Source organism: Anolis carolinensis, chromosome 4, assembly GCF_035594765.1.
Source record: "Anolis carolinensis isolate JA03-04 chromosome 4, rAnoCar3.1.pri, whole genome shotgun sequence".
Taxonomy (NCBI): domain Eukaryota; kingdom Metazoa; phylum Chordata; class Lepidosauria; order Squamata; family Dactyloidae; genus Anolis; species Anolis carolinensis.
The window spans coordinates 34,015,512-34,042,836 of NC_085844.1; the positions used below are offsets into that span (position 1 = coordinate 34,015,512).

Consider the following 27,325-nt stretch of genomic DNA (forward strand, 5'->3'; position numbering starts at 1 on the left):
CTGGGGGTTGGTGCTCATCTCCATTTCTAAGCCGAAGAGCTGCCGTTGTCCATAGACACCTCCAAGGTCATGTGGCCGGCATGACTGCATGGAACGCTGTTACCTTCCCGCCAGAGTGGTTCCTATTGATCTACTCACATTTGCATGTTTTTGAACTGCTAGGTTGGCAGAAGCTGGGGCTAATAGTGAGAGCTCACCCCACTCCCTGGATTCGAACAGCTGACCTCTCAGTCAGCAAGTTCAGTAGCTCAGTGGTTTAACCTGCTTTGCCATCAGGGGCTCAGTGCCATGAACTACACCCTATATATTCATGTATAAGTCAACTTCATTTATAATGTCAAGGACAAGTCTGGGGCCAAAATTATGGATTATGATATGACTCATGAATAAGATGAAGGTCACCCTTGAAGAAGGGTAAGTATCAGGGGATCAGCTACCCCAGGATGCTGAAGCCAACACTGTATTCCTTCCCAGACATTCCAAAAGTCATTTTGTCATGCTACTAGGAAAAGGGGATTGCTCCTTTATTGATAAAAGTTAAGGCACAATATTGGGAACCATTCACTTCTCTGAGCGGAGTGGAGAAAGGTAAGAACTTAGTCAATCATGGCAGAACCTAAAACAAGCACTGACCTCACTCTACTTTTCCAGTGCTAATTTGAAGGGAGACATGAAGGACCTGGAGCTAATGCCATTTTCCTGCAGAGAGGCCACAGTGTTGGAAACAGTAGTGGGTGCATTTTTAGTTTCCTCCAGGATAGATGGGGTTTTTTTCATCATTCTATCTAGGAAAGGGAGTCATTTCTTTTTTTGCTAAATGTTAAGATAGTACTCACACTGACCTTTGTGTGAGTTGATCTAGGTTTTTGTGGTTGACTTTTTGGATAAAGCTTTTAGACTTATACTTGTGTACAGTATATATGGTTTTATTATCTGATGTTTAAAGTTTTGCAGAAACTTGCCACAAAACAGCAGCCAATGGGCTCACAGACCAGCACTAGTCTCTCAACTATCCCTTTGAGTAGCCCTGACTCATATGCTCAACTTCGGCATTTAATGTTTTTCTGTGCCTTAAATTGATCAAAGTCCATTATGCCATGGCCTCTTCTGCTGCAAAATTGGAAGAAACATGATAAAGAACATCTTGGTTATACAATATCTTTGAACCTGTAATTTTTGCAGCAGCAATTTAGTTTACCTTTAAAAAAAAAAAAAGCAGACTTATCAACAGAAGTGTAGAACAAGCTGATTATATCAACTGAATAATGAAAATCTATCTACCACAAAGGATATGGAGATGAAGATGAACATGGTTTCTTTACACATAATGAAACAGCACTGAATTCAAAAGCAATTTGAAAAGATAGCACAGATCAACAGAGGGAAAATGATGAGATACCACCTAAGGATGGAGCAAAGTTCACACCTTATCTGAAAAAAAAAAAACTACTGAAGAGAAAGCAAATGCATTTTTAAAGGCAACATAATATCAAGCTATGAAGTAGATCAAGTCGACTATAACAATTAAATATTAATATCCAAGAAAAACTACAGATGCAAACTACAAAAAAGTATTAGCATATACAGCTAATATATTTTAAATGGTCAGAATACAAATAGTCAAAGTTTGGACAAGAACGGCAACTGATAGTATGAAGTAAGAGACTGATGTAGACTATTTAGTGGGAGAATGCTGAATAATTCATAGCTGAGAAGGGCATCATGGATCAACAATTCCTATAAATATCTGCAGTACAAAAACTCAATCTACTGAAATAAAATTGCAATCTACTGAAATAAAATTCAAAATTGAGCTTTCACTATCTGCATTGAGAATAGGAGCAAAATAACGGATAATTAACTATTTGGTCAAATTGTGATAAATGTGTGCAAAGAAATTTGTGACAGGCTGTACGAGAACAAACCCACCACTGTTACCCTGTAGTAATAGTTTTACCCAAAATACTCATAACAGACTATCTAAATTCCCCATGCTACTTAGTTTTCTGGAAGTTAATGGAATGACTGAAGACAATGTTTTCCAAACATCTGGTCTTCTGGATATTTTGGACTTTGGCTCCCAGAATTCCTTACTGTTGGCCAAACTGATTGGCCTTTTGGGAGTTGAAGTCCAAAACTGGTGGAGGACCAAAGTTTGGAAACCAGTGATCTAAGAAAAACAAAGGTTTTTAACTTCCACTGTGGAGACCTTACCTGGCCACTATTTTATAAAGAAAAATATATATACCATGCATTTAAAACCACAACTGCACACAGAATACATAAAATTAAATATGTTTCTTTTTAGTTTAGCATAGGGGCAGAAAGGGGATTGGGAACTCTGGTAGCCTAGAGCCAAGTGTCTGGGTTGTCTGCCCTCTGCTTAATCAGTTTGTCCACATTGCTTTGAACTGCTTTCAGAGAAATGATGTTTGAGAACAGTAACTTGTCATTTCATTAATAAAAATGCAGTAATTGAATCTGTAGCTTCAAAAAAGAAAGAGAAGTGAGATTAAAGGAAAGCAAATGTAAATTTAAAAAATCAGCAATAATAATGATACATAAAGTGGGCTTTCTCTTAGAAAAAAAATGAAATTGTCATACATGGGAACTAAGTGTGCATGTAGGATTACTGCAAATTGACACCACTTTAACTGCCATCATACAATACAAAGGAATCATGGGGGCTGTAGTCTGACCTGTCAAACTCTTTTCTTGCTGTTCACTTTACCAGAAACAGCTGACAGCTTCCATGTCAGGCAAGTGGTGAATCAATGTCTAATTCTAGGAGCATTCATCTAATTTAAGCTAACCAGAGTTCTAAACCTTTTCCCTAAAATAAGTTAAGGGCTCGGGGTAACTCTGTTAAAATTCGAACTAAGCCTTGAAGCAGATTCATAACCCTATTTACAGGGGAGCTGCCAGTCATTGATATATTTTACAATGTCTACAATCAAAAGGACCCTAGTGGCAATCACCCAACAACAAGAGCTACCTGTCAGAAATCACTCTTGCTCAGCAGTCCCATGAAGCCATGAAACAAGAGAAACCAGCAAAAGGACCTATGGATTGAATTCACAAAGTGTCAGCCAGTAAAGCCACACTATTCTTTCAATCAGGCTGGCTCCATTTGATGGATAAGAAATTCTAACATATCCTTGCAAATAGAGCTTAAAATGGTGGGCGTTGTAATGAAAGGTATTTTCAAACCAAAAAACTGGAGAAACCTGCCTTAAAGTGTGAAAAAGCTGTTGCCTGCAAAGACAATAGCAAATTGGGGGTAGGGGCTCACACAAAATATTGCTAGAGAGGCAATTCCGCCCTGGCTAATTCTTTGTCCAGGTCTGGAGGTTGAACACAAGTGAAAATTATGGCACTTGCTTCCCTTGCACTTGGTAATTAATCACCACTATAGCTATTTATTATATTCTCGTCTTAACATTTGCCCAAAGCATGAAGCCAAGTGTGCATATGCAGCCCCTGGTTCCTATGGGTTGCAACTGAGACATTTTTTAACAACCACAAGAGAAACAATGTAATTTTCCTACAAGCCATGGACATCCTTCCTTGGCTGGAGGAAGCTAGATTAGTCCCCCATCCAGCATGTTTGTTCCCATTTAGCAAATGAAACAATTCTCATATTCTAGGGTATAATTCTTGGCACCATGGAAAGACGTATCTTTAGGCAGACTTCATATGTTGGGTGCTGGCATAAAGAGAAACACCAGGTGCTGGAGGATAGAAATATACATCTAAGGGTGCATCTACACTGTAGGATTAATGCAGTTTGACATTACTTTAACTTCCTTGGCTTATTGCTATGGAATCTTGGGATGTGTAATCTTGTGAGGCACCAATCCCATTTGGCAGAGAAGGCTAAAGACTACAACTTTCATGATTCCACAGTATTGAGTCATGGCAGTTAAAGTGGGGTCAAACTGCAATAATTCTGTCTTGTTTCCGGTCGTAAAGCAAGGTTCAATAGCATATTAGTTGGTTTCTGTAAATGTAGTATGTGTGAATTGTCCCTTTTTGCTGCAAAAAAAAAATGAAACCTTCGCTGAGCCAGTTTGAACCTCTCTTACTGAAATCATGTCCTATCTGAGCACTTTTGAAGGCATCTAACTGGACAGAAGTGGACAACTGGCAATGGTTAGGGAACTACATTTTCTCTCCAGGGGATTTTGAAGGTATGCTCTCCTCATTGCACTCACTGAAAAGAAATTATCCCTCAAAAGCTCTCTATATGATGTCCATTTTTCTGTCCAGAAAGTACATAGAGATCACCCAAGAGGTCAGAAATGTGAGGAAATTGCTCATCATACCCCCTACCTGGCAGGGGCCATCTATCCCCACTCTAAGAATCATGACCCTCCAGAAGTTCAGTTTCCATCAGATTCTAGCAGCATGGCCAGTGGTGAGGAATGATGGAAGTTATTGTACATAACTATCTGGAATGCCATAGTTTCCCAATTCCTGCTCTTGGATTCTGAATTATATAGTCCTCTGGCCTGTTTCAATGGGCTTCTTCTTCAATGGTATTCTTAATATTAGAGGCATGCAGCTGTGTGCTGGGTTGTGGCCAAAAAAATGTGAATGGAAAGCATGTGACCCATGTGTACACACACAAAGGGTCCACAAAAAAATTTAAATGCAAGAAAGTGATTATTCTAATAGCGCTAATCTTCTTTTCCAGCTGGCAGAATCCAGAGTTACAGCTCTCCCTTGTCCCACACTATGAAGAGAATGATTTTCACAGCTTAATAACTTCACCAATTAAATTTGAAACAATTCAAAAGGGTCTTGTTATCATTATGGAATAATGGACTACAAAATGTTAGTGTTGTGGGGATAAAATATAAAAGAGTTTCTTTACACTTTTTAAAAAACTGCTCTGCATTTGATTACAAGAATTAGTTCTTGGGAATTAAAAAATAATGTTTCCCCTAACAAGCATCTTATGGGTGGTATGTCATTTTTTTCATCCTGTAGATTAAAAACATACCATGCAATAATTATAGGTTCCTTTTGAAGTGCCTTCTTTGCTTGAAAACTAGAACAAAAGTCATTGAAATGTCATGAAATTAAAAAAATCATTTATGTTTTAGTCATTTTAAATTTTAGCTGACCATTCTCTCTAAATGACTGTGTAATCAACCCAGCCCATATATTTTAGAAAGAGCAAAACAAGACTATAAAAGGGAAAAGAAAAAGCAATAAGTGAATGAGCCAAGACTTGCTGTTGCACAAAGTGCACAAGATATTTCTACCATCTTCTTCTATGTACATAACTGGTAGGCTTGTCCGATCGATGGAAAAAATGTTTCAATTCTCGTTTCTAAAGTAGGGGGTGCTGGCTCTTCGATGTAGAAATTATTTCTAAATGTTTCACCCAAAATTTTCGGATATTTCCGAAAATTCGTAATGTTTCTAAAATGTTTCTAAAATGGCGGATGCGCATGCGCAATTGCCAAAAAACAGGAAACCGGGGGGGAATTTTCTGGGGGTCTCCCGCCCTCATTTCTTGAGCTATTCTCATCAAATTTGGTACACTGGGAGAACACATTCCACACTCTTTGTTCAACAAATTGCAGAATGTTTCCTGTCTCCTATGATTTTTGGCGAATTTTCATAACTTTTTATAATACACTATTTTTCAATATTTGAAGAAACCTGTTCCTGGTTTGAAAGTCTTATTTCCTGTTCAATTGGGTTCTTATCACTGTAAAAGTCCCTCTTCTACTTGTGTAGACTTTGGATTAGAAATGCAGCACACGCCAAGCAATGCCTTGACAGGATTGGCAACGTCCTTTGGAAACTATAAATTGCCTTTGAACCTTTTGATCAATGGTGCCACTGGCTGACCTTGTGATTGCAAAAATGAAACTCTGGCTGAGGACTTTGGATTAGAAATGCAGCACACGCCAAGCAATGCCTTGACAGGATTGGCAACGTCCTTTGGAAACTATAAATTGCCTTTGAACCTTTTGATCAATGGTGCCACTGGCTGACCTTGTGATTGCAAAAATGAAACTCTGGCTGAGGACTTTGGATTAGAAATGCAGCACACACCAAGCAATGCCTTGACAGGATTGGCAACGTCCTTTGGAAACTATAAATTGCTGTGGACCCTCTATTGAATCAAATCAATGTCTGACTTTGTGATTGCAGAAATAAAACTCAGCCCAAGGCTTGGGAATAGAAATGGAGCGTGAGGGAAGCAATGCCTTGGCGGGTACCCCACGTCCTTTGGAAACTATTACTTCCAATAAAAAATTTAAAAAGGAAAGGCTAAAGGTCTCCCTCAGGAGCTCAGCGCTTACAGGGAAGCAGACGTGCTGCTTAGAAAACTATAATTTTCAAGCTTCCTCCTTTTAAGGCTTGGAAAGAAAGGCTTATGGGGTGATTGCTTTATTCCAAAAAAGGAAAAATAGAAAGGCAAAAGGTCTACCTCAGGAGAAGGAACCAACCCAAAGCTCAGCACTAGCAGGGAGGGACGCAGACTCCTTTGGAAAAAAAATTCCCAACATCCACAGCAAGGACTCTGCCCCAAGCCCCAAGCCAATTTCCCCCCAACACAATATCTAAGCACTGCAGCAACCCTCTACCCCAAGTCACTTTGCCCTCTCAGCTTCACGGCGCGCGCGAACCACCCTCTCTCCTCGGTATCCCAACCCAGAATGGCTTGGCTCCGTGCGGAGGTGATTTTTATAGCGATTCTAAACGTGGACGCGGAGGATGCTAGCCCCCACCTTTTTTAGCCATCGTGGAAGACTCTGATTGGCAGGGAGCGGGAGCCATGTTAGGCTGCGCTAGGCTCCCGTTCATGTTAGGTTGCAGAAACAAAAAAAATAAAAATAATAATATTTAAAAAATATTTAAAAAAATTTTGGAGGAAAAAAATTAACGAAAATTTTAAGACACAATTACAGAATGGGCCAACGATGGATCGTATTACATTGCCAGTAGCACCCAGGGAAAACGTTTCAATACTCGTGTCAAAAAACGGGAACAATACGAAATAATTACGGTAGGGGAATTTTTACGACAATATGGACAATCCTAATAACTGGTAGCTGAATTTTATGCCATGTATCTCATAGTCATCTGAATACTAGGGGTATGCATTTTTCGTTAGTCCTTGTAAGTCAGAACAAATTGGTTAAATTTGTACTTCCAAATTGATACCTAATATGTGGGCGTGGCCCGTGTCAAAAATTTCAGAACCAAAGCTTACCCCCACACTTTTTCATTTTAGTTTTGTAAATCTCGGAAGGTTCCCAAAGTCAGTTTCATATTCAGTGCAAGGAAGCAAAGCTGAAAGCAAAGCCAAAAAGGCTGCCTTAGTGCTGCCCCTCCGTAGCCAACCAGAGTTCCAATAAATTTAATATTCTACACTATGATTTTTGTTCCTGGATTATAAATGTCATTTTCTAATTTGTTCTATCATAAAAACATGGGTAAAGTTTATTAAACTGCAAAACTTTGTCTTTGTGCGAGGGGCATCACGTTACAGCACATTTTGCTGTAGTATCCAGTCGACCAATTTACCATCATCATCCACCCATTTAACCAGGTTTTTGGGACAAAAACTAAGTTCCTGGAGTAGAACTACTACTTTTGAAGTAAGGACTACACAATTAAAACAGGAAATAACACTTTCACATTATTATTAAAAAATGTTTATAAAAACTTTGAAAAATCCCCAAAATCTATGGATAAGTGAAAGGTTCTGAAATATGTTGTGCTAAGAGTGGCAAATGTGTTCTACCATTGTATTGAGTTTCACCCCAATAGCTGTAAAAAGGAGGGAGAAAGGAGCCCCTGAAGGTTCCCCAATTATAGTAATTACGTGCAATTGCTATAATGAAATAGTAATGGAATTTCATTACTCTCGTAATGACTTTTAAACCATTTTTAATGGATCACACATGCCTACTGGATACTCTAGATCAGTGGTGGTAAACCTGTTAGAGAGTGAGTGCCCAATCCGCAATCCAAAACCAACTGTAAGGTGAATGGGGGAGGGGGGGAGCAAGGGAGTGATTAGGGGGGCAGGGGAGCAGGTGACAGGTGAGTGGGTGGCAGACAAGCCGTGGGGCAGGTGAGCAGGGGGTGGGCGATGGTGGGCGTGTCAAAAGAAAGGGTGCTGCATACTCCTCTTGGCATGCATGCCATAGATTTGCCATCACTACCCTAGGTCAAAATCCACAGGAATACAACTATCATTGAAAATCTCACTAACTCTCCTCACTGAACAGTATCTGCTTGTTGTCGTGGCTATTTTGTTCTTATAATAGCTTGTACATCCATTTTGTGGTGTTGTTTTTGTTGTTATTGTGTGTATTTAAGTCACAAAGTTTTGTGGGTCAACATTGTATGACTTGCCCAACAACAAATGTCAGAATGTTTGACCTTTCTTTTTTTTCTTCTTCTGTATTTCTGTTTGTGTCTGTTTATGAAAACTGGAACTTTTTTGCAAGTATAATTTGCTGTTTAGGTTCCAGGGTCACACAACAATCTGTTGTCAGTTGGATACTATAACTGTTCCTTCTGTTTTACAAGAAAATAGTAATTTGGAAATCTGCCTATGGCAAATTAAATTACAGTGCACAAAAATGCATCTACTACCCACCTCTCTTGGAGGATAAGGCTCTTTGTGGCTGCTATAATTACTATATATTACTTCCTGTACTAGAGGCCTCTGAACAACCCTTTCTTCCTATAGAATAGTAGAATAATAGAATAATAGAGTTGGAAGAGACCACATGGGTCATTTAGTTCAACTTCCTACTATGCAGGAAAAGCACAAAGTACCCAGTGTCTGTTTAAAAGCCTCCAAGGAAGGAGCTTCCACCACACTCCAAGGCAGAGCGTTCAACTGCTGAACAGCTCTTACAGTCAGGAAGTTCTTCCTAATGTTCAATTGGAATCTCCTTTCTTGTAATTTGAACCCATTGCTTCAAGTCCTAGTCTCCAGGGCAGCAAAAACAAGCCTGCTCCTCTTCCTTATGACATCCTTTCACATATTTATATATGGCTATTATGTCTCCTCTCAGCCTTCTCTTCTGCAGGCTAAATATACCTAGCTCTTTAAGATGTCCCTTACAGGACATGGGTTCAGGACCTTTTAGGCTTCTTCTTGGCATCTCGTGAACAAATGTGAGAACAGAATTTTGGAACATCTAAACCTTGTCTTGTCTTGTGTTGAATAGCATTACTAGAGGGCTGTGATATGTGTGTGCAGGACACAACAGGTGACACCATTACCACAGGTAACACCAAACTGTCAGTATTTTAGCAGAGGTATGTATATATAGAGAGGGGGGAAAGGGAGAGAGAGAGAGACCCCTAGTGCCATATCCAGCCAGATCTACCTTTCTTCTTGTTCCTTTGCTGCATGTAGGTTTTTGGTGACCCCTCAAAGCCATGTGTCCTCTCTCTTCCATGCTATTGGCTGTGATGTGCTTTAAACTCTGTGCTGTGCTTTAAATAATTGCCTTGATTTTGGTGTGCCATTTCCTTCCTTCTCCCCACATCACCTGCTCAGTTGGAGGAAGAAGGACACTATGAGTTACCACATTAGGTGGCACCAACCATAGTGACACCACTGCTTTTATTTTTGAGCATGATTTTCTTTTGGAACATTAAGATCCCATTTCATCTCACTTTGAATAAAAGAAAGTTAAATGGATGCTGTCCTGATTTTACATAAATAGTAATACTCAGGTTGGTTAGTCTACTGTTCTTTCTGAGCTTTAAGAATTTAGCTTTGAATGAATTTGGACTCCCACCAGTCTCCTTCAGACTTCTGAAGGTTCTCATTTTAAAAAAAACATGCAGTTTTGGATGATTTTTGCCCCAAAACAATTTTGAAATCAAAATGTCCTCTTATACCTTGTACAACTATGGTACTTTTGTATTTGGCCATGTACTGTATCAGTAAAAATGGCAATTTAAAATGACACTGCATCACATCAGCATGGTATTTTGGTCAATATATCAATGAATGCAGGTCCTTTCCTCCGATTTTGCTACCCACCCTGCCCTAAAACAATTGCATGTTCATGAAGTTACTCAGAGCAAGTAGTTTCTCTAATATGTGTCTTAGTAACATTAAATTTTCTGTACATTTTCCTATTCACTTCAATTCCGCAGGGAAAAATATGTAGTCAGCCTGGCCTATAGCACATAACTAGATGAGACACTAGTAAATGGTTCTCTCTAAACATGCAAAGATATCGTGAACTCATAAAACACTATTCACGTTCCCTTCCCATACTGTTTCTATTCCAGGACTACATTCATTTTTTAAAAACCAGAACCACAAAACCAATTCCTCTTTGTTCCTTCAGTGTTTTGACCCAAGCTAAAATGTAGCTCATGTTTAAACTATGCCATTCTTTGGATTTACTTCTTGAAGCCATTTTTAGTGAAGAAGCTTTACATCTCCAATTTGTGGAAACATGATAATCTTCAGTTGCACTATAGTCTCAAAGGAAAAACTGTTAATTGGTGGCAGAAAAGAAAAATCATGTTCCAAGCATCATTCTCTATGGGCCTGAAATTCTCTGGCAGATGGATGAGGCAAGGGAATTTGCAATACATGGTGTGTCGAAAACGCAGGTTGCCTGTTTTTTCACAGTTGGCTATGAGTTCATCTCTGTATAGGCAATGGGGGTGAGAGGGTTGAGATTATTTCCAGCAATTGACACAAAGCCAAATATGTTTTTTGTGGTAGATCTTTAAAGCTGCTTTTTTCAACAATTAGAGCATTTATTGCTTTCAAACATATCCAAATAAAAAAGGAAAAAAAGATTTACCTTTGTAAAATACAAAAATATCTTGACACAAATGTTTATCCCAATTCAACAAATATGCAATAATGAGGATTTTGGACAAACAGATTTTAACTTGGATATTTTTTAAAATTTGTATAATGTGTTTTTATTCTGTAATGTTACGTTGTTTTTATATGAATTGTTGTTTAGTGTATTGTTTGCAGGCATTGAATTTTTGCCTATTGTAAGCTGCCTTGAGTCCCCTTGGGTGAGAAAGACAGGGTAAAAGTGCTGTAAATAAATAAATAAATCCCAGCGACACTCACACAGGGGGCGTAGGAACCTGTTGCCACTCACTTCACTCTGTCGCAGCTTCCCCCCTGTTTCATCGCACAGAGGGAACCCCGTTTTTAGCGGCTCAACCCTTCTTTCCCAATGGAAAGATGGGGAGCCTGCCGTAGCCCACTGCTGCCATTTTTTCTGTGGCAGTTCAACCATGGAACTGCCCCAGAAGTAGTTCTCTTGGGTGTGATGGAAGCCATCGAGCTCTGTGGCTGAAGTCTAAAAACCCTGCCATCGCCAAAAAAAGGTAAGTGTGAAGAGGTCCCTTGTCTCCCACAGTTCTAGTTCCAAAGTCAAATCATTACATTGCATTGGTTCGGGAGGATAGTGTGTAATTCTGAATTGTGTACTGTACTCACTTTTCAAGAAAAACAACATTATAATTGTGTTCATAAGCTTGAAGAATTATCAGGCATAACACAACTCCCTATTCATTTGTGTCATCTCTGATCCTTTTCTACCAGCAGACTATATTCAGTAGACTACACCTTCCAGAAGAATGCCCTTTCCACTAATATAGGTCAGCTGGTAGAAAGGTATTTCTGATGGTTGATAAGACCTGCCTAACCGTAAGGCATTACTGCTGGCTCGGGCTGTGGTGCAGGCTGGAGAGCAGCTGCAATTAATCACTGCAACGAATCACTCTGACCAGGAGGTCATGAGTTTGAGGCCCGCTCGGAGCCTATGTTTGTCTGTCTTTGTTCTATGTTAAAAGGCATTGAATGTTTGCTTATTTGTGTAATGTGATCCACCCTGAGTCCCCTTCGGGGTGAGAAGGGCGGAATTAAATGCTGTAAATAAATAAATAAATAATACTGCTTGCCTTTGTCCAAAAAATGCAAAGAAAATGCAGTCTGTCTTCCACATTTGCAGATTTGACTCTTCATGGAGGACATCCAGAAATTCTATAGAGGTGTTCTTTCCGGTTAAAAAAGTAGTTATTTTTTTAATGTGTTTTTTCTAATTTTATGAGGGCTTATGGAAGTGGAAGGTGTATTGCAGACCTTTTCAAACTGTGTGTCATGACATGTTCATGTGTAAGTTGCAGTGTGTAGGTGTGTTGCATGAACCTTACAAAAAACTTTTGAGTCTGTGAAATAAGCAAGAAACCATATATATTTTTGTGTGTGTGTTAAAAACTATATTTTTTTGTAAGATATGTTGTGTTGCCATACATTTTGTCATTACAATTTAAGTATGTACCTATATCTACTTTAATGGGCTGGGTTAACCTCCAGTTTACTAGTAAAGCTGAATTACTGTGTTGAGTAATGATGCATGTTTAAGAAATGTGTCACCAACATGAAATTTTTGGAAAGCTCTTGTCTATTGAAGATTCTAAGTTTTGGATGTTTTGTGTTATAATCCATTCAAAAAAATTAAAAATGTAAACAGAGAAATAATTTAAAACCCAACTATTTTTCCTTCCAAAATAGATCCACTGTGAGAATTATAAATATTAAATAATATATCAAAATAATAACATTTTTGCATCCAGTATAGTAGGGGAGCTAAATCATGAAGAACATTCTTCCCCTCCTTCTCATAACATTAACATTCCAAACTGGTTTCCATTTGACAGCTGCAGTACAGTCTCAAAATTAAACAGAGTCTGGAAAGTGCCTCACCTTGTGCCTTTATCCACAGCCACCATCCAACAAGCTCCCAATCCTCAATCCTAATCACTGTTAACACCTTATTCTGGCATCTAAAGCTGATTCACAGCATGGAGGCAACATATGTGTCCAAATACTGACAGAATGATAGTGCATGCCCCTCCACTGGCACTGAGGTAGGCAGACAAGCTGGCATTATAGCCGCTAACATTACTGGAGGGCAGGTCAATTAACTTTTGGAAATTAAACAGTGCAACATGACTAGCCAGAATTAAATTAAGGATTAGCCCATCATTTAAAGCAGAGAAAAGGTAGACAAAATAACTGTGCAAGAACATTAAGTATACTACAGATTAGATGCAATGCAATATGAATGTTAGAATAATCACCTAAATTGATGGATCAGAATGATAGAATGCTTGGAAAAGTTACATTTTCCATTATAAATCCAAGTATCCCCAGCCATGTAAGAAGGTGTACTTCAAAACCTAATTTGTCCAAGTTGCAGACATGGTATTATTGCATTTCTGGCTCCATATATTGTAAAACAAACATTGTTTCTTGATACACAGTCATTTTTACCTACTCTTCCCTCATAATAAAATACAAGCAACCTCTTTTTAAAGCAATCAACTAAAACATAAAATCAGAACTATAAAAACTATTTAATTAAAACAGTCATTAGTGCAACCAATTAATGAAAATGTGCCATTAATGCTACAAATAATAGTGCACCAATGCTTGCTATGCTACCCCATCAAAGGTTTTTCAAATTAAAAATGTGTCTGTTAGGGCAAAACTAGTTGTGGCAGCATGAGATCTGTGATTGGATTGCCAGCTGCCTTTTAATATTGTAATAGGAGCAGCAGAACTGGACTGTTAACATTTTCTAATGTGTCTTTTCCCATTGTAAATTAAACCCCTTCCCAGCTGCTATTTAGCTCACAGGAAGAGGTGCCTCTCTCTCCACCCAAGATAAATAGCACTGTGAGCATCTTGAGAAAATTATTGTAGGTGAAACAGCTGACATTTGCCCTTCCAAATGTCAGTTCCAATATGATCCTTCCAACCTATATGGCTGCCATTAAATTATTTTTAAAAGGTGTACATACAGCCTTGGATCTGTTGTGATACCATCAGCTTTCTTGAAGCCAGAAGGAATTATGTGGGTTTGCTATTTACTGTTATATTTTGTACAACAAATAAAAACTTTTAGCCCCATTTTCCTTCTCTTCTTTCTCTCCTTACTCACTTTGCTAAATATTCTTTCTTCAAATTGGTTTATATCAAATATAGGGATGTGAAGAAATATCACTGAAATGCTCATTCTTGGCAATAGATGAACTTATTTTTAAAAGAAGTGCGAGTTCTTGCAACATGGGAACCACATGATGGCAATAATCCCATTTTGGGAGAAAGGCGGTAAATAAAATCAATCAATCTACCTTCCTAATAAAGAATAATAGCGACTGACTTACTCATTTTAGGACAATCACATACCAATGATAAAATTGGAATTAAAAGGAGAGTGGACCTTATACCAAAAGTAGCTGCTTCTCATATGAGTCAGTATTTACATATCATTTCAGTATCTTTCAAATTATAATATATGTGCTGACAATACTGTTGAACACACAACTTCATAATAACGACTTATCTGTTTCAGGCTTGAATCATACAGTTGTGAAACTTTTGACATTCAAATTTGATATCTCTGTGCAGGTTTGGGAGATAAATTTGGAATTCATTCCCCATCTCCGGTCACATCCGGACTGATTGAAAAGATTTTGGGTCATTCCAATTTTATATTGATACAAAATAAACCAATCTGGACACCTAGTATAAAAGTTGCTAATCATACCAGGCACTGACAGAAAATATTTTTGGGATAAACATGGATCTAAAAATTTAAAAAACAACAACGGGAAAGATGAAGAATTATATTGGGGACTTTCTGGTCTTTTTAATCAGTCTCGATGCACACTGAGAATCTCTAGACAGGCATTTGGGATTCTGCTGTTCAAGTGCCAGTTGTATACTTTTTTCCATACTTAGAGAAATAAAATTATTACACTGAGTCTTAGTCTTACCAAGATACTGTTACTTCATCAAGAAAAAGTATCATGATTTTATAGTATTTGAAAAAGTCTATTTTAGTCACTGTCCAAATTATAATAACACTAGTGTGTCATAAATATACATGGCATTATTTGGAATGACATATAGCAAAGATAATGAAGAAATAATTTAGGCACAATATTATTACATGTGTTTAGGCATAGTGTAAGTAGGGAATAACATTAAACCTTTATCATTTAAAGATTGTGTTGTAATATTAAGTCCTAACAAAGTTCCATTCTGTTACCCTTACCAATGCAATGCCTGTACATTTATTAGCCTCAACAGTTGACATTAACATAAAATCCATGCACTAAAGTTTAAACTACAATTGAAAAACAATCTGTGAGAAGGCATTGGAAATAATCTAAAGCAAAATGGTTAGCATACCTCCACAATAAGAGATCTCTATAAATTTATTAATTTCTTATATTGCTTCATAATATATTTTGACAGTTACTGATTCCCATGTCTGTACTGAAGAGGCAAGGACATAAAACTATGTGTGAATTTAAATCTTACATCTTCTGGAGTATCTTTACAATGTCTTGCAGCTTTCCTATATATTCTGGAGAGCCAGAATGCAATTTTTGAGGACCTTTCACCTGATCCATGTAGAACTTGACATTGTGACTGTCAAAATCTTCCCTGGTTTTAGATTTAGTTATATAACAGGAATGTACCCTAGGGAAAAGAGATACAGTACTTCTATTAGAAAAAAGTAATCTTACAACTTCTAATATATGAGGTATGATTTAATAGGCAGTACACTCACATGCTTATATTTGACACTTTTGAGAAAGTAGGGTTTCCACAGAAATTTCTCTTATAAATCAAAGTAACATTTGAGTTCATCCTCAGGCAAAATGTCTGAGAAATTCAGAAGCAATTTGTTGCCAATTTGTAAGCCGCCCTGAATCCCCCAGGGGAGAAGGGCAGGGTAGAAATACCGGAAATAATAATAATAATAATAATAATAATAATAATAATAATAATAATAATAATAATAAGTAGTGTTTGAAGCAAATGTCACTTCAAGCAAACAAACTGAAGTATTTTGAGGAGCAAAAAAGAATTCTGATACAATTAGGAAAATGTCTCAAAGACATTTTGGTTGGTCAAAGTTAAACTGTTTGGTCTTTGCAAAGATGAGCCATAACTCAATGACAAAAGGCATACATGGTTTTACAATCCATCCCCCACCATCTCCAATTACAATTCATAAAATCAGGTAACAGGGCTGAAAAGTATCTTTGCCTGCAGAGCTGGATTCAATATAAGATAGCTTCAATATTCTTATCCCTAATTCTGTGGCATTAACTCACCTATCAAATTATTAAAATAGTACAATAGTACAATATCTTTCTTGTAGTCAAGCATGAATCTTTGTAAAATTCATCAAATCTTGTTTCATCTTAAAGATAAATCAATTTATTATAACATGAAATTTCCTGGATGATAACTCATTCATCAAATATATGAAATATTCCACTCAGTTTTCAAAGCCTGTGTACAATTATGCACTTATTCTGCACAAATGTTGCAAGAAAATCAGCATTCTATGCATATAAAATAATATTTCTATGTAGAAATATTATTTGCTGTGTTTCTGTGCAAATCATCACCTTTACAGATTTTTCTGGGTTTTTTTCTACACAGGAAGTAAGATATCTATGCAAAATATTATTTTTTATGCAGAAAATGCTGTTTTCTACAGAACTACATGAAAATTTGGCATAGAACAAGTTCCAAACTAAAAATTATCATCATTTTAGGATTTTTTTCATCTGTTATTCCATGTGTGAAAAACATGTTGTTTGAAAAGTGTTTAAATGTTTAAAATATTTTCCCATTCCTATAGCAAATTGGACATCAGAGCCCGGGGCACTGTATTGGAGGACTGCTTTTCCTCCACAAAACCCTTCTAAGAAGTAGTATATATCATTTTGTTTATAAGCTATCTCTTTCACATAGGCATGCATATGGTTTGTGCACATGATTCCACAAAAAAACCAATGGAAAGAAGAAAAGTACAATTGCAGCAACAAAAAATTAAACACCAACTTCAACGGTGAATCAGGCAATAAATTCAATCGCATATGCATCTCCCTTGTTCCTGTTCAACATATTGCTTTATAGTTAATGTGCATAATCTTATTAGCTGATTGCATTGATCCCCAGTTCACTTGTAAGCAAAATTACTCTAAGCGCATAGTGGTACTTAAAAGTAATTCAAAGTCTCTATTAAAATAAGGATTTTGGTGCATCAGCAAGGAAGAAAGTCTAAGCTGCTAAAATATTTCTTCCATTTAAAGATTGGACAATTTGCTGATCTGTAAAACTTAGTTTTCTGTTAAAAAGCAAGGGGGATGAAGAAGTCTAAAGTGCTTTCATTTACTGGATATTTTCCTGAAAGCAAAGACATTGACTTCCTGTCTACAGTAAACTTGAAGTTCTGTCTCTGCAAACACTGGGCTAGGTTAAAGTTTAAATGATAAATTCCCAGGAAAGAAAGGTCACACTAGTGTGTAATCTTTTTCTTCCCCTTTGCTAAATAATATTGACTGATGTGAATATTGGCAAATGTACCTTGATCCTTGATTTCTCCCAAGAATCTAAAAAAGAAAGCAATCTACAACTGGGTTACCATATCTCTCAAACCTATCACTTTAGCTGACCTACAACCTGTGCACTTTTCCTCCTCCTCCCTCCTTAATTTGTTATCCTTTGGGACCGTTTCATTCATGTTGTAAGGCTTCAGATTGTAAAATTCCTACCCATGTAGGAATTTCCATTGGAAAGTACACAAGACACGTATAGGTTACTATATAGGATGGATACATCCTATATAAGTTTTTGGCTGTATGGACACATACTTAATACAGATTTTAATATGTATTTTATAGAAATACATATTAATATGTACCTTTTATAAAATACATTTTAATATGTGTATTTGTGGTATGTGTTTTAATTATTCTGTAACCCACCTCCAGCCACAAGGAGAGGCGGGTCAGAAATAAAATTATTATTATTATTATTATTATTATTATTATTATTATTATTATTAAAAACCCACTCCAACTGCATTATAATAATCTAATAATAATCTTTGTATCTCACCACTATCTCTCTGAGGGGAGTCGGGGCGACACGGAAGCACTGCAAGTGCCCATATGAACAACAATACACAATATAAATACATTACATAACTATAAAAACAACAATACATGTAAAATCCCAGTAAAAAATGTGAGAATTATAAAATTTCCTAAAATGTAGTAGGACCTGTGAATAGGCTGGCTATCTGCAATAACAAAGTGCGAAGTGGCACAATTGATGGGTCATCGAGTTGGCCAGATTACAGTGTCAAAGGCCTGTTTGAAGAGCCATGTTTTTAAACTCACCCAAAAGGCTTGAAGGGTGGGGGCTAGACTAATTTCTTTAGGGAGGGTATTCCAGAGCCAGGGAGTCACCGCTGAGAAGGCCCTCTCTCTCATCCCCACCAATCGTATTGAGACGGTGCTAGGACTGAGAGAAGGCCCTCCCCAGCAGATCTCAATGCTCGCGTTGGTTCATAGAAGGAGATGAGATTTCGAAGATAGGTTGGACCCAAAGCGTATAGCAAGCTGAACTTGAGTTGAATCCAAATGCACCTGTATTGAATTTATTAAATTTAATACATTACTAAGAACATCTAAGGTACATCCAGTACTTTTTGATTCAATTCTATCTAGGACTGACTTAAGAAAGGAAAAAGAAAACAGCACATTTCCCATCAATGTCTTTTCTATAGCAAAATAAGACAGTGACTTGGGTCGACACAGTCAATAAATGTCTGAAAGGGATAACAAATGCAGAAACAAACTGAAGTTTCACTCAAGCAAAAAATGAATTCACCTCTACTAGTATTTGTATTCCACAGCTGCGTTATGGCATGTGGTTATGATGACTAACTCCATATCATCATTGTCTGCTTCTCTTTCCTGGAGTTTTTTCATATTATATACAGCTTGAAAATAAACGATGACTTACCCGGTGGTTCTTTTTTCAGGAATACCTGGTAACATTATCTTTCCCTTAACAAAAATGGTTGGATAAATTGCCATAAACTTTTCATGAGCTTCATCAATCGTGTACAAATTATCTCTGAAGGAAAATATGAAATGAGTAAACAAAAACAAAGTTCTAAGGAGTATTGTACTTGTACCAAACCCAGACTTGGGTCCAGTAGATGTTCCAGCATGGAGGGTGCAAAAGCTTATTTTGGACTATAATTCTCAGAATCCCTCAACCAACCTGGCCAGCAGGCATACTGACTGGAGGATCTAAAAGTAATAGTCCAAAGATGAATTTTTCAAACTCTATTACATTATCATCTTGTCTTGAAAATAGATTATGGGAGTTTGACATTTGACTTTGTAATAATTCTAAAAGATTCAACAAATGTCAGTGGTGAATGGAATCACTGAATTTTCAAGCAAAGAGGTTATGAAGCAAGGTTGCTTAATGACAGACTTTGTTGGACCAGATACCTTGTTCCACTTATCCAATAAAAGAACTGCATAACAGAAGCCATTTAATACTTTTACCAATACTTCAATCCAATTGCTAATCTCAACTAGATAGTCTCATTAAATCACTGGAATTTCCATAGCTGTTGATTTTGCAAATTTCTGTTTATTCAGTTAGTCTCTTCTATCTGGGACTAACGCTAGGTATTAGATTAGAAGACAAGTTGAAAACTAAAAATAGAATAACTGGACCTTGTTACTTGAAATAAGAGTTTAAAAGAGTCATAGTTTTAGATAACAACTTCCATAATCTCCCAACAAATTTTGTGAATTGAATTCTGAAAATAATTTTCCAGGCTCCAAAGTACATAAGTGTCACAAATTGCCTTATCTATTAGAGTGTAGCAATGTTCACAAGCAAATGGGCCCGGGCTGTGGTGCAAGCGGGAGAGCAAGCCAGCTGCAATTAACTGCAATCAATCACTCTGACCAGGAGGTCATGAGTTCGAGGCCGCTCGGAGCCTATGTTTGTTTGTCTTTGTTCTATGTTAAAAGGCATTGAATGTTTGCCTATGTGTGTAATGTGATCCGCCCTGAGTCCCCTTCGAGGTGAGAAGGGCGGAATATAAATGCTGTAAATAAATAAATAAAAATAATAAATGTTCACAAAGTGTTGTTCAAGGCTGGTTGCAGTACCTTTCCCTCTATTGTCTTTCACTTATATGGCTCTTAACATACAAAACAGAAGGAATGGTTGCTTATCTGTAACCGCATTTCCTCAAATGGTCATCTGTGAAATTCGCACTTATGGTAGTTTCATGCACGTGCGCAGTCAGCTCTGAATCTTCTGGAAAGCTCTTGAGGTTTTAGGGCCACCACAAGTGTGATTTTCACAGAGACCACAAAGAGGAATGACACTTTAGCTTTATTTTACTTTGAAAGTATAGTCTCAGAAATTAGTTTACAACTAGGGATCTTGCTTGTTAATTTTCTTAGTTAGTGTGGATTATTGGGTTTATTAGTCATAGCAATATCTTTTTTCATTGCTTACATTTTAAATTTTCTTAGGACTCAAAAGGAATGTAAATCTTTGCCTTCTATATTAGAAAAGGCAGCAGGTGCAGTCTGATATGCATTTAACTAACTTTTCCATCATCTAAATATACCCCCACTGGTTTTTTTCTTTAATTATGTTCTATCTTGAAGAAAATTGCTGTTAATTATGCAGAAATGCTTTTTGAAATGTCCTGAATTTAAAGATTATGCCATCAATAAATTATTCAGATTCACATCTTTTTGCTCTCAGTTTTATTTAGTCCACTCCACTGTGAATTTTAAAGTCCTTAATCTCAAAGCTCAATGGACACTTACTTGAACTGAAATGTACTCTATTGATAAGTCCTTGTAGCTTTGTCAAGACAATTATTTATTCACTAATCAATTCAAAAAAGAAATCAAATTCATAGCTAGAAGGATTCCTGAGGTAGAGATATGGGATCATGACATCACAGTAAGAACTGATTTTTATATACTAAGCTTATGGTCTGACATCCAGAATTCAATGCTTATTGAAGTGGCAGCATCCATATTTTGATGTAGAAGGGGGAGAATTTGTTTTCTGGCCCAGCAGGCATTCAATGTAGTTTGGGATGAATTGTATAAATATACATTCTGCATGCATTCTCTTTTAAACATATACCATACAGTTCTCTTTTAAAATTAGCATTCATTGATTAACCAGTTCTCACATATGTCTTTGTGAGATGGATTTTATACCATAATATATTTACAGATGTTCACATACAAAAGTGATAGTTGGTGGTTCACATATTAGTGAGATGATGGTTCAACTCCAGGTTTTAATCTGTACTTTAAAAGATTAATCCCATGTGCCTATTCTCAAGTTACCTTCTTAAAAGATTTGACTTCTTAAAAGAAGTGACTACAAAAGGAGCCCCGGTGGCGAAGTGTGTTAAAGCACTGAGCTGCTGAACTTGCAGACCGAAAGGTCCCAGGTTCAAATCCCGGGAGCGGAGTGAGTACCCGCTGTTAGGCTCCAGTTTCTGCCAACATAGCAGTTCGAAAACATGCCAATGTGAGTAGATCAATAGGTACCGCTCTGGCGGGAAGGTAACGATGCTCCATGCAGTCATGCCGGCCACATGACTTTGGAGCTGTCTACGGACAACGCCGGCTCTTCGGTTTAGAAATGAAGATAAGCACCAACCCCCAGAGTCAGACATGATTGGACTTAATGTCAGGGGGAAACCTTTACCTTAAAGTGAATACAGGGCTCACTGATATGGGAGCCACACACACACACACACACACACACTTTCTATCTTTGATTTAGAGCACTAGTTCTCAACCTGTGAGTCCCCAGGTGTTTTGGCCTATAACTCTCAGATATCCCAGCCAGTTTACCAGCTGTTAGGATTTGTGGGAGTCGAATGCCAAAACATCTGGGGACCCACAGGTTGAGAACTACTGACTTAGAGGAGGAGAGGACAAGAGAATAGTAGAAATGCAATTGTCAAGAGATTTTTGGTGCCTTAATATCTTTCTTTAAAAATTTCTGTTAATCCTTATCTAAGTACAATAACAATGCAACAAACTAATAATAATTAATTCAACAACTAGTTCATTTTCAGAGGAATATGAAGAGGATGAACATTTTGGTTAATCATGATCCCTTGACATTATCTATTTGCATATCTCCCACTACAGCAGTTCAGGGAGAACTAGAGCCTTGGGCTTTAGAAAATTCAAGCAAACTGTCAAAACTCCTAGTCTGCAGCCTGAGGGCAAACTGTGTTAGAACAAAGCAACAGTCTGTCTCATTTTTAAAGAGCTACATTGCTCCAGTCTTGTTCTGCCTGTCTTGATTGATCTACCTGAAAATATTCACGTCTTCCCATACCTGGTTGCAGTCTGCAATGATCTATGCAGCCAGATCATCACAAAGAGCTTAAAGTCTCTCCTATTCCTACCTTAGAGGTTGCTTTTAGCAAATGATGTAACTATCTTATTGAGTTTCTTCCTTCTTTCAAGTTTTTTCAAGAGAACAGTGTCATGTTTCAACCTTTGATCAATCCCAAACTCTAGTTTTCATGCTGACACTCTAGTTAAAATCACTGTTTTTTTTTAAAGAGAGATAGGCCCTGAATTGTACTTTTCATATTTAAGATAAACTAGATTAAACATAAGAGTGTTTTAGCAAATAGAAGTTATGAGAGCCTCTAATTTGAATGAGGGTCAAGTCATTGAACAAAAAAAGGATTTAACTTTCTTCACTGCTACTGTTTCCAAAGTGACCCTTGCTTTTCAAGTTTCTACTTCTGCTCATAGGAGAAACATATATACATGCAAGGCGGGATAGAAATGAAGTAAATAAATTCAGAGCTCTTATGATTCTATGATTCGAGAAGACATGTGGACCTCTACAAGTAGTTGGACCATGGGAACTCTTTGTTTGTTGTCTTAGGCCCCTTCTACACTGACATATAATCCAGTTCAAAGCAGATAATCTGGATTTTATATGGCAGTGTAGTAGGGGCCTTATACTAATAAATACTGTAGTCTAGCAAAATCTGGAGGGCCCTATCCTGAGATAACTGAAGCACAGTGCTGCATCCCAGTCCTACACAAAATATGAAGTGCCAAACCAAATATCAGCAGTGTCTGGCAGCCCTATTAGGCATATTGCCTTTTGTTGTTATTGCTTCTTGCCTAGGATTTTATAAGGCAAGAGAGCATTATCTCACACTGAGTAGGATATTGTGTAGACATGGGCAAACTTTGGCTCTTGGGTGTTTTGGACTTCAACTTCCACAATTCCTAACAGCCAGCAAGCTGGCTGGGGTTTCTAGAAGTTCAAATCCAAAACACCAGGACGGCTAAAGTTTGCCCATGTCTGCTATAGTGCATAGCTTCTTGGCTATGCTCATTTTACTGAGTCACACACTGCACATATAGTTTTTAACTTCCCTGCTCCTTATGATCTCAAAATGTTTGGCCTATAGCTCCCAGCATTCCTCACCATTGGCCATGCTGACAAGGATTGATAATAGTACAAGTGCAAAACATCTAAAGCATTTCAGGCTTGGAAACACTGTTGTAACCAAGTCCTTCCCTCTTTCCCCCTATAATTCCTTCTTTTAAAAAAAGTAAATATTATTGTGTGTTTATGTCTATTTCTATATTCATATGACCCTTTAAAAACCTTCTCCAGAACATCTTCTTTTAAAAAATCTAATTATACACAAACATTTGCAAAATCAAACAAGCATTAGTTAATATCTATGTCACAGACCAATTAGAATAACCTACCTGCCTTGAAGCCCACTGATGTTCAGCAATGTGTCTAACTTGTCATAGTTCACTCTTCGAACACCTGCAAAGTCATGCATTTGTTTCTTTAATTTGTTAATTATATTTTTATATACCACCTTTTCAAAACAGATTGAAATATTTACAACAAATAAATAATAGCAAATAAATAAAACAAAAGTAAAAAAAAATCTATCAAAAGATAAAGCAAAGTATAAATTATGCAGAAAATCACAGAAAATACATCTCCGAGTCTAACTTTTATTTGCTTGAGTAGGACTCACTGACATAGAGCTTTCTGGGCACTAAAAGGGTTATAGCTGAAGATTTACAGTTGAAGGAAAAGAGAATTAGAACTTACACAAAAAGCAACCAGATAGTGGAAGTAGCAGAGGAGAAAAGAAGAACTAACTGCCTACACTTTACATTCATTCAACAGCACAAATAAAAGTTAGAAGCTCCAAACTGCAGTCCAGATGGAGCTGGATGAAAAGGGGGCCTGGATATGTCTGCTAGTCACATGGGTTTGTAGAGCCAAAAGCTGGATTAGAAGGCACCACAGCATCCATCAATCTATCATTTTATTGATACCATGCAACAGATAACATTTAGTAGCAGAAACCATTTGTGTACATGTGTGCCTTCAAGTTGCTTGGTGACTTGTATTTGACAGGATTTTCTCAGGCAAAGGAAAACTCAGAGGTCATTTTGTTAGTTCCTTCATCTAAAAGACAAGTTGAATATCCCTTATCTGGAATTCTGCAATCTGAAATACACCAAATCCAAAATTGTCCACATGTACACAAACTTGGTTGCACACACATTGTTAAAAATATAGTATTAAATTACCTTAAGGTTGTATATGAAACATAAATCACATCTGGTCCCAAACATTTGGGATGACGGATAGCCTACAGCATCTGATATTTGTTAGCATTTGCCCATCTAACCAGGATTTACTCAGCTTGGCTTCCAAGATCAGACAGAATCTGCATGCATACCAAATGCTCAGAAGCTGATCTGTTCTGAGGAGCATGACTGATGCCTGCTGTTCCAGGATTTGGGGTTTGCTCTGCCCGAAAGGCAAAGACATCTGTAACATAGTCAGGTTTCTGACCCCCTTTCCCTGTAATTCAGGTTGGATTCCCACTCGTTATTATTATTACGAGTGTTGCAGCCCTTCAGAATTTTGTAAACTGGTTTGTCAGGTTAGTGGAGGTCCTTGTGAATGATGGAAGCTAATCTGTTGTGTTCACCAAACTACTACAGTGTTTTGTGACCTTATTGGATGAGGAGGGGTAAAGCAGGGGACAGCAGGGAAAAGGGTGGCACAGCAGAGGACACAACAGACTCTGTCTCCTCCCATCGGGGTCCGCATTTTTTCTTCCCATGTCATTTGCCCATATGTCCCTGCTTCCTCTTCACCTCCTCTTCCCTTCTCCAGTGAGGAGTCAGGTAAACACCCCACTCCTCTGGATTCCCTTTCTCTCCACTGCCACAATGCTACAGCAACAGAGCCCCACGGATTCCTGCCAGAAGTAGCCCTGCACCATGTGATGGGCTCCGTGAGACTCCATTCCGGCAGCAGAGAGGAGAGAGGAGAAGACGCTCCTTTCCCTACATCTGATAAGGTCTTTAGTCCACTTAGTGAAGAAAAGAAAGTTCAATAGCAGTATCATTTGCATAGTTAGTTCTGGATAGAGGTGGGGGGGGGGAGGCCCAATTTGAAAGGAAGTTGAAGGAAAGAAACCTAGTTTGGTTCATATTATGGAGACACCTCATAAGAAAACCTTTTTCTATTTTGTGCTTAATTTCTGCCAAAAATTATTTTCTCAAGCGCAAGTGATTTGGGGGGTTCCAGGGATGTTGAATTAGAGACAGAGTTGTATGTACTTGTCATTTATTTATTTACATCATTTTTATCCCGCCTTTCTCCCAGGGGGAGAAACTCCAGTAGTGAATTAAGAAGAAATAAGGTGACAGACAGTGGTCCCAGGGTGGAAAAAGGGGTAACTTCACAGTGGGCTCAGTCACATCACTCTGATTATTTTGAAACAATAGTGAATTCTACAACTGAACAATCCTAAGAGATCTCTAGCAATGAGTAGGGCAAATTGTTAATAATTTTCTACATAATTGAAGTAATGTCTAATTTTTACTGTACAGCCATATTACAGTCCATTATGAACTGTTCAAGGGTTCTGCAGACCATAGAGAAAAGGGCTCTGTTGCATCCCTACACCTTCATTTGTTGTGTTCTTTAAGTTCTTTCCATCTTATGGCACAGAAGCAAAAGGGTATAATCTCTACATGACCCCGTAAACCTTAGAGTTGCTGAGGCCATAAGATCTTGTTGCTGTGTTACACTGATCATCAATGATCATACATTACAATGTACAGATGAGCAAAGGGAAAGCTTAAGAAATATTGTGAAATATGGTTAGGTGTCAGAACCCTGCTACTAGAGCCTGTATGTGGCTCTGAGTTTCAGGGTCACTGACATTGATAAGACACCTGCGGCTCAGGACTCGGAGAAGAAACGGCTGCTGGACTTGGCGGGGAATTTGCGCGGGGTTTTACTGAGCGGGAAGAGACTTTTCAAATGAGGGGGAGGGTATATAAAGGATGGTTGGCCGGAGCCTCCCATTCTTGGCTTTTTTGATGTTCATGTTTCCTACAGTAAAAGTTTCTGGTGATATCACAGAGAGTCTCGTGTGTTCATTCAGGAGCGGCTGTGGTGAGCTGACACAAAGCCAAGAATACGGACACCATCCCGCTGTAGCGGTGAGGTGTAACATGCAAGTGGAGGATGAAGAGCTCTTGGGCGCAGGAGGAGGAAGGTCGGAAAGGGCCACTCCCGAGCCGGACGCTGAGTTCCACCAGCTGGCGGCCCTGGCGTCATCCACCGCTTATGCCCAGCCAAATGGGGTAACCCAGAGGCGTGGAGTGGTGCGGGGAGACAGCACCGGAGGAGAGGAAGGTTCACCTTCCCCAGGCCCACAAAGGATGGTGTTTCTGGAGGAGAGGATGTCGGCGATGGAGACCACCCTGGCAGTGATGTCGAGGGCGATGGAGCGCCTGGCGTTTTTGGCGGAGCCAGAGAGAGGAAGGGAACTTCGGGCTGGCTCAATGTGGGACGTGAGCGTGGGAAGCAGCCAGAGCTTTGCAGACCTCCCAGCACCGAAGGGAAGGGAAATGCGAAAGGAGCCCGGCGCCCGGCCCAAGACCCAACCAAGCCTGACGCGGGTGGAGGAGAGTGACGACGAAGGGGAAAAACCTCCGAGAATCCCAGCTACGCTCCCAGCTGAGACCCTGGTGCCCCTGGCGAATGCCGGGCGTGGCACAGGGCCAAGAGAAGCAGCAGCGGGGCCCACTGGTCCGCAAGGGGGCTTGCGACGGGCGGAGAATTGGGGATTGCCACCACAGGGACCCCTACCAAGACGAGAGGAACTAAGGATCGAGTTTGGGGGAGAGTCCTCTGAACTGGATTTTTTCCTGACCACGGTGAGGGGCTATATGGAGGACAATGCTCACACTTTTAGAACGGAATCCAGCCGGATACGGGCCATTGGTGCAGTGTTGAAGAGGGGAGCGGCTAGCTGGTACGTTCAGCTGCACGCGCGGC

At 38.5% G+C, this 27,325-nt stretch overlaps 1 protein-coding gene across 2 annotated transcripts in view; it reads right to left on the reverse strand.

Moving 5' to 3' along the window:
- The window catches only part of cnbd1 (cyclic nucleotide binding domain containing 1), a 180,346-nt gene that overhangs the window by 143,899 nt on the left and 9,122 nt on the right, over nt 1-27,325 (reverse strand). For both annotated transcript variants that reach the window (XM_062980202.1, XM_062980201.1), the window contains exons 2-4: nt 23,701-23,764; nt 18,893-19,006; nt 15,380-15,541 (exon numbers count right to left, since the gene is read on the reverse strand). In XM_062980202.1, the coding sequence (XP_062836272.1) occupies nt 15,380-15,541; nt 18,893-19,006; nt 23,701-23,764 (340 nt within the window). The remainder of the gene's footprint in view (nt 1-15,379; nt 15,542-18,892; nt 19,007-23,700; nt 23,765-27,325) is intronic.